The 6,655-nt window shown below is 67.3% G+C and overlaps 2 protein-coding genes across 2 annotated transcripts; one reads left to right on the top strand and one right to left on the bottom strand.

Annotated features, from left to right (window-relative positions):
• Window positions 1–56: 56 nt before the first annotated feature.
• TSPAN10 (tetraspanin 10) lies at window positions 57–1,256 on the top strand. The gene is made up of 3 exons (XM_085304806.1): window positions 57–144; window positions 255–805; window positions 950–1,256. The coding sequence occupies exons 1-3, from the start codon at window positions 76–78 to the stop codon at window positions 1,254–1,256; spliced, it is 927 nt and encodes a 308-aa protein (XP_085160932.1). The 5' UTR covers window positions 57–75.
• Window positions 1,257–1,881: 625 nt separating this feature from the next.
• On the bottom strand, window positions 1,882–2,318 carry PDE6G (phosphodiesterase 6G). The gene is made up of 3 exons (XM_085304763.1): window positions 2,173–2,318; window positions 2,044–2,084; window positions 1,882–1,958 (listed from the first exon to the last, which is right to left on the bottom strand). Exons 1-3 carry the CDS (start codon window positions 2,316–2,318, stop codon window positions 1,882–1,884), a joined length of 264 nt encoding a protein of 87 aa, XP_085160889.1.
• Between the last annotated feature and the right edge of the window lie 4,337 nt (window positions 2,319–6,655).

Raw genomic sequence — 6,655 nt, 5'->3', positions numbered from 1 at the left:
TGGGGGGAGGGGCAGGGGCGCCGCGGCCCTATTTAACCCGAGGGGTTGCGGTTCCTTGGGTGCTGGAAGTGCAGGATGATGCTGAGCAGTAAGCAGCTCCCCCGGCTCCTCCGCAGCAGCGAGCGCAGCCGGCTGCTGCCCGAGGTGACGCCGCTGCCCCCGGCTGCCCCGCTCCCCGGAGCCGCCGGAGCCCCCCGGGCACGGCGGACGGGGCTCTCGGGCGCTGGGCGAGTGGCTCTGCTCTCCCCGTGCAGGCCTCCAGGCTGGTGGAGCTGCCCATCTCCTCCTCTTCCTCCTCCTCTGATGATGATGATGATGAAGGCTCATTGGGCCAGCAGCTCCCGCCACAGCTGGGTGCCACGAGCCGCTGTGTGAAGTACCTGGCCYTCGCCTGGAACCTCCTCTTCCTCGTGCTGGGGCTGCTGGCGCTGGCGGCGGGGCTGGGGGGGCTGCTGGCGGGGGGCGAGCGCCGGGGGCCGGCGGGCGCTGAGCCGGCGCTGCTGGCGCTGGCGGGGCTGGGGGCCAGCGCCGTGTCGCTGGCCGGCTGCCTGGGCACCGCGTGCGCCAGTGCCCGCCTGCTGCGCTGCTTCGTGGGCGCCGCGCTGGCCCTCGCCGGGCTGGAGGTGCTGGGGGGGCTGCTGCTGTACGCGGCGCGGCGCCGCCTGCGCGACGCCCTGCGCGACGCCCTGCTCCTCTGCATCCTGCGCTACCAGCAGCAGCCCGAGCTGCGCTTCCTCGTGGACGAGCTGCAGCGCAGCCTGCGCTGCTGCGGCCTCGGCTCCTTCCGCGACTGGGAGAGCAACCCGTGAGTCGGGGGCGGAGGGGGACCCGGCCGCGCTGCGGGGATGGCGCGCGCGGCGGGGTGCAGGCTGGCGGGAGGAGGGTTTGCAGCCCGTCGGGATGCAGCCCGCGCTGGGGACCTGAGCGCTTCTCCTCGTGCATCCCGCAGGTACTTCAACTGCAGCGCCCYGGGAGCGCAGGCCTGCAGCGTCCCGGCCTCCTGCTGCCTGGACCCGCGGCAGAACGGCTCCGGCGCCGACGCGCAGTGCGCCTTGGGGGCCCTGCGCCTGGCGGACGCCGCGGCCGGGAGCGTCGTGCACCTGGGGGGCTGCGTGGCCCGGCTCGGCGCCTGGCTGCGCGGCCAGGCGGGCGCCATCGCGGCCGGCGCCGCCGTGCTGCTGCTGCTGGAGGCGGCCGGCGTGCTCATGGCCCTGAAGATGCTCGCGGACATCGCGCCCGGGGCAGCGCCGGAGTGAGGGCACAGCGGCACCGGTGTGGGTGGGTGGGGGGACACACTTGTCTTTTTTACGGCTGGGGGGCGTGGGGCCAGCTGGGCCCCCCCATACGCCTGCCTGCGCGGTGCGCTGGGCTCTCCCGTCTCCCTCGGTGCCCGATGCAGCCCGGAATAAACCTCTGCAGGGGCTCGAACCCGCGGGCTCGTATCCTGTCCATCCCTCTGCTGCGCGCATGGCTCCGGCTGCCCTTGCTCTCCCGGTGCCTCCCGCCCGGAGCAGACCCGTCCTGCTGCCAGCCCGGCTCCCCGAGGGCGGGGGCAGCGCCGGGGGGTGGATGTGCCCYGCTGGGGGTCCTGGAGGGGCCTCCCTGGCCCCGAGGAGCCTGTGCCACCCGCTCGCCCGGGGGGCTGCAGCGTCCCCATCCGCCCTGGGGAAGGGACGCTTCCCGCACCGTGCCTGGACCCCGTGCCGGCGCCAGCACCCYGCGCCTCTGCTCGCCCCAAACCACGACACCGCGCTCCTGCGCTCSTTCTCGGTGTTTTAATTAGCATTTTCCTGGGCTGAGCCCTGCGGCGGGGACAGGGGTGGCTTCTAGCTAAGCAGCGCTAGGGGCAGGGGCCGGAGGCGGTGGCCGCGGCGCGGGCGCCTAGATGATGCCGTACTGCGCCAGCTCGTGCAGCTCCAGGTGGCTGAAGGCTTCCCAGGGGCAGATCACGGTGATGTCTGCGGAGAAGGGAGAGGCCGGGTCGGTGCCGGGGCCGAGCCCCACTCCCGGCCCGCAGCGCAGCGGCGACGGCAGCTGCCTTACCTGTTCCCAGCCCCTCCATGCCGGGGATGTCGTCGCCAAACCTGCGAGGAGAGAYGGTGCCTGGGTCCCGTGCCGGCTCGGTGCGCGCCGGGCTGGCGCGGCCGGCGGAGCCCCGCGGCRCTCACTCACCCCTGCACCCCCTTTTTGGGCGGCTTGCTCTTGAACTGCCTCGTCTGCCTCTGCTTGAACTTGGGGGGACCCTTCCGGGGGGTGGCGGGTCCCCCCATCACCCTCGTGGCCGACTTGATCTCCGGTTTGAAGGGCTCCAGGCTCATGGCTGCGCGGGGCCGGCAGCCGGGTCGCGCTGTGCCTGCGGCTCCGGCGCTGGGCGCGGGACGGCTCCTGGCTCCTGGCCGAGGGCAGAGACGGGGGGGCGAGGGGCTGCAGCCCGATCCTGGGCGCAGCGCGGCCCGGGGGCCCCGTCCCGCCCCGGGGGCCCCGCGGCCGCTGCTGAGCCGCTTCCCAGGCTGCTCCCTCCTGGCGACCTTGAATTAGCCCCGCTCGGGGCCCGCTAATCCCCTTACCCCCGGGCACCGAAGGGCGTCCGCGGGGGCACCCGAGCCGCGGCTGCTTGTTGCAGCCGTCGCTGCGTCCCTGGCCCCGCCGCGGGCAGGAGATTGGGGAGCCCCGGCGCATCGCGAGCCCTCGCTGCGGCTCGCCCCGAGCGTCGCGGGGGCTGCGGCAGGTTAGCCGGGCTGCGGCCGGCACGCGGTGCGGCCGGACGTCCCTCGGGGCTATTTGCAACCGGGCGGTTTCGTAGGGCGGCGCAGAGCCGTCCTGCCCGGCCGCGGGATGGGGCACGGGTGTCTCGCGGTGCGGGTGCCGGTGCGAGGCGGTGCAGCCCCGTCGCGGAGCYGGGCACCCCTCGGACCGCAGCGCGAGCCCCGCTGGGCAGCGGGCAAGACGAGCACCGGCCCCGAGAGACCCCGGGGACGCCGTTCCCCTCGGCGCCTTGCACGAGTGGGAGGCAAAAGCAGGATCCTGCGTAACGCGAAGAAACGCCCTGCCCTGGGAATCGCGGTGTCCGCCGGGACCGGCTCCCGTCCCGCTGCGGAGCGAAGCCAACCACTTACCCCTACGCAGCGGCTGCCCGAGGCCAGCTCCGCTCGGCAAGGGGACCCCGGGCCTGCCGTGCTCCTGGCACCGGCGCGCGTCCTATAGGCGCTCTGGGTGGCTTTTAGGGGCTGGCAGATTTATCCTGCTCTGGGGTAATAGGATTACGTCCCTTCTTCGGAAATGGGTAATCTGACGTCCTTCCCCCAGTCTGCGCTGGCGGGACGGGAGCACGCGCGTGGGGAGGGGGGCGCTTGGATTAGCACCCCCGGGACTGCCCATGTGCCGTGGGCTGCCACCTTCGCCGTCCGCCGCTGCGCAGGAGAACCTCTGCCCGCCGTCGCCCCTGGGCGATGTCTCAAAGCGCCACGGAAGGAGTCGCAGCGCGTCGCTTGCTGGCGGTTCTGCCTCCTGCTCTTTGCACATCACCCCGCGTTTCCCCCCCTGCTCACCGAGGGATCACCCGGGYGGCCCGCAGGCAGCAGAGCGATTTCCAGCCCAGCACGAGCCTGTCCTGGCAAGCGGGTTCAGGACAGCGCTGGGGGGCTGCAGGCGAGCGAGGCAGGGCCCAAAGGTGCTTCGTGCATCTCCCCCGCCCGGGCGCTCTGCTCACGCAGGSAGCCGTGCCGGGAAGCAGCAGCAGCCGAGCCGGCGTGGCGGAAACCGCAGGGGCCCGCTGGGCTGGCAGCGGCGCTGGGCGACGCTCCCACRCCGCGTTTGGCACCACGTACGGTCCGGACGCTAAAGCAAGGGCTGCGCCTTACCGCTACGGCGGGCTCCTGCGCTGCGGGAGCTGCCAGACCCCAGAGGAAACACAATCCACGCGGGCCACCCGGTGCAGGCCGGGCCGCCGGTGGGTGCCGAGGGAAGCTCCTCCCGGGGCCCGGCCCGSCGGGGGCTGCCCTCCCTCGCAGAGCCGGATCCCACCCGGTGCCACCGCGGACGTCCGAGCGCGCGGGGAYGGCCCGAGCTCGCTCTAGCACTCGGCTGCGGGCGCCTCAGGCCGGTTGTTCTCTTTTTTTTTGTGAGAGTTTGAAATTTGGCAGAAGAAAGGCTGAGCAGCCCTTGTCCGCCTGACCCATCGTCTRTGGGGCAGTATCGCGCTAAAGCCTCCTGCAATCCCCAGGACTAAAGCAATTACAAAAAGGTATAATCTCAGCACACTTTAATTGAACTTCAGCCCCTTCCACTAATTGCAATTAGTTAGACTTCAGCAAATAGGATTATATGGATCCAGGAGTACGGAAGCTGGCAGAACCAGTTACTTCTCCAGCAAAGACCGGGGCCCTGTTAATTACAGATTCCAGCTTAAGTTTTATCAGCAAATGCTGCTCAAGAGCAGCACCAGTGTCCTTAGAGAGACGTTTCTGTAAAGATCCTGTTAATGCTGTCACAGCTTGCAGCTGTGTACGCTGCAAGGCGACAAGCTCAGCCTTTGCTCAGTTGGGTAGGATTTAGGGGAGATGATGTTTTAAGAAGTTGTTTAAGGAGTTTTGAGACAAAGCAAGGAAGAAAGGGCATCGTTCAAGTCAGACCAGGTCTGGCCAGTACGGACGTRAGTCCTGTGAGTGAACCAGCAAGGCAGCCACCTCTCTAGAGAGCAAACATACACGGCCACGCAAGCAGACGGGGCCTTTGGTGCGTTTAGATAAGCACAGGTCACTTTAACCACARAGCGTGGCAGAGCCAACACCGCACAGTCAGCTCAGGCCGGGCGCAAGAGGCCGGATCAGGACGAAACCCGTGCTCCCGCGGGGGCAGAGCTCGGGGCAATCCTGCCCGTTTCCGCTGCATTCGCTCTGTGATACCAAGGGCTGCAGGACGCTGCCCGGCAGCTGAGAAGGCACCTGCTGGCACTGCCCAGCAGGCAGAATTAGCACAGCCGCCTGCTCAGTGTGACCTTGGTCCCCCGAGCAGGGCTGGGACAGCGGTGGGAGGGGAGGAGGGGGCCGAAAGCCCCGCGCCGCCTTTTGGGATTTAGCAGCGGGGGTGAAGAGCGGTGCCCTTGCTGGGACACTGCCGAGACCCACGTGYGCGGGGCCACACGCTCCGCGCGAACACGGATCAGCTCCTCAGCCCCGCYGGCCGCCTTACGCTGAGCAAATCCCACCGCGAGGGGAAGGAGCCAGCGAGGCGCAGCACCTCCTCCCAGAAAAGGCCCGGGCTCCCCCGCCTGTCTGCGGGGCAGGCGCTTTTCCACAGCCTCATCCGCAAACACTTAACACGGAGAAGCCTCTAATAGGCTTAGAGAGCTGACGAACAGGTCAGTCGATAAAGCCTCACAGCCCTCCTGCATCACCAGGTTATCGCCAAGCTACGGAAGGTGCTTAAAATTCAAGCTACTGAGCATAAGGACAAGGCAAGAGCAGAAGCAACAGGAAGCCCCAGGTACATTGAGGACACACAACCCTGCCATAGCCCTTGGCTGASATTTTCAGAGACCTGGAGGAGCGAAGCATCTGGTTCCCAGAGAAATCTGGGGCTCAGGGAACGCATGAGTAGCTGCTGGCAAAGCACACGCGTTCCCTGCTGTGCCGCCAAGGGGAGATTTCCCCGGTAAATGAGAAACACGACATGACTTTCTGCATGGTCTGTATTGAAGCAGCATGTGAGATCCCAGCTCCCAGGCCAGAGCCCTGCTGCGCTCAGCGCTGCGCAGAGACCTAGGAGTCTCTAGGAGAGGCTCAGACCACGCACCATTCCTACCCAGTCACACCAAGTAACAACTCACGCAAATAAATAAATAAATTGGGTCTAGATCCCACAAGTCAGTGTCAAAAAGATTCCTGGATCACAGACAGGTTTCATGGGTTGCCTTTTTGGGAAGAGCTTATCAAAGAGAGTGTGTGTCATTAGGGAGCCCCGGAATAGGAAGGAGCCAGTGTGGGCAAAGATGGGGTGAAGAATCAGTCCTTCCTCATGCGCAATCTAATTTCCATCTTTAGGATCATTTTAATGTTCTCATCTTGCACGTGCTTTTCTACRGCTGCCAAGGCCTGCTCTCCTCCATCCTGGTAATACTTCAGCAGCTCCTCCACGTAATCGATCCACACGCAGTTGTGGCAGCCGCTCATGCAGCAGTTTGTGGGGGGCAGGAGCTTTGGCGGGCTGGAAAAGGGGAGTTCTCCCTCCTGCAGAGGCTCAGTATCTCCTTGCGGATGGGGCTCCCCGTCATGCTGCAGGGCCTCCGTCCGGCAGTCACTTCCCRGAGCGTCTGAGCTGCCATCAGGCTTTGTCGTGTTGTCGGAAAGTTTYCGAAGGCTGGAGATTTTCGTGGCGTGCCGGTGCAGAGCACCCTCCCCGAACACCAGCCTGCGGCTCCTGGCGCCGTCTAGGTGCTCCTGAGAATTAACCCCCCCCTCCCCGCCAGTGACAACAGCACGAAGCAGGCACAGGGTTGTCCTGCCCGAGGAAATCGGGTCAGCGGCCTCAATGCCGCGGGGGGAGAGCACGAGCAGCCCTGCCCGAGGGGAGAGGCGGGGGGAGCCCTGCGCTGGCTGCAGGGGGTGCGGGAGCCTGCGGCCTCCCCGGAGCCCCCCCACCCCCCACACCCACCCGT

Source organism: Rhea americana, unplaced genomic scaffold (genome assembly GCF_003343005.1).
Source record: "Rhea americana isolate MKP2758 unplaced genomic scaffold, rheAme1 scaffold_21, whole genome shotgun sequence".
Taxonomy (NCBI): Eukaryota; Metazoa; Chordata; class Aves; order Rheiformes; family Rheidae; genus Rhea; species Rhea americana.
Note: the sequence above shows the minus strand (reverse complement) of the source record. Positions and strands in the feature narration are given on the sequence as shown.

Excerpts from the sequence above, each read along its gene's own strand:
- PDE6G (XM_085304763.1), bottom strand. The coding sequence starts at position 2,318 with ATGAGCCTGGAGCCCTTCAAACCGGAGATCAAGTCGGCCACGAGGGTG. Across the intron at positions 1,959-2,043 it reads CATGGAGGGGCTGGGAACAG|ACATCACCGTGATCTGCCCC; the intron begins GTAAGGCAGCTG and ends CCTTCTCCGCAG.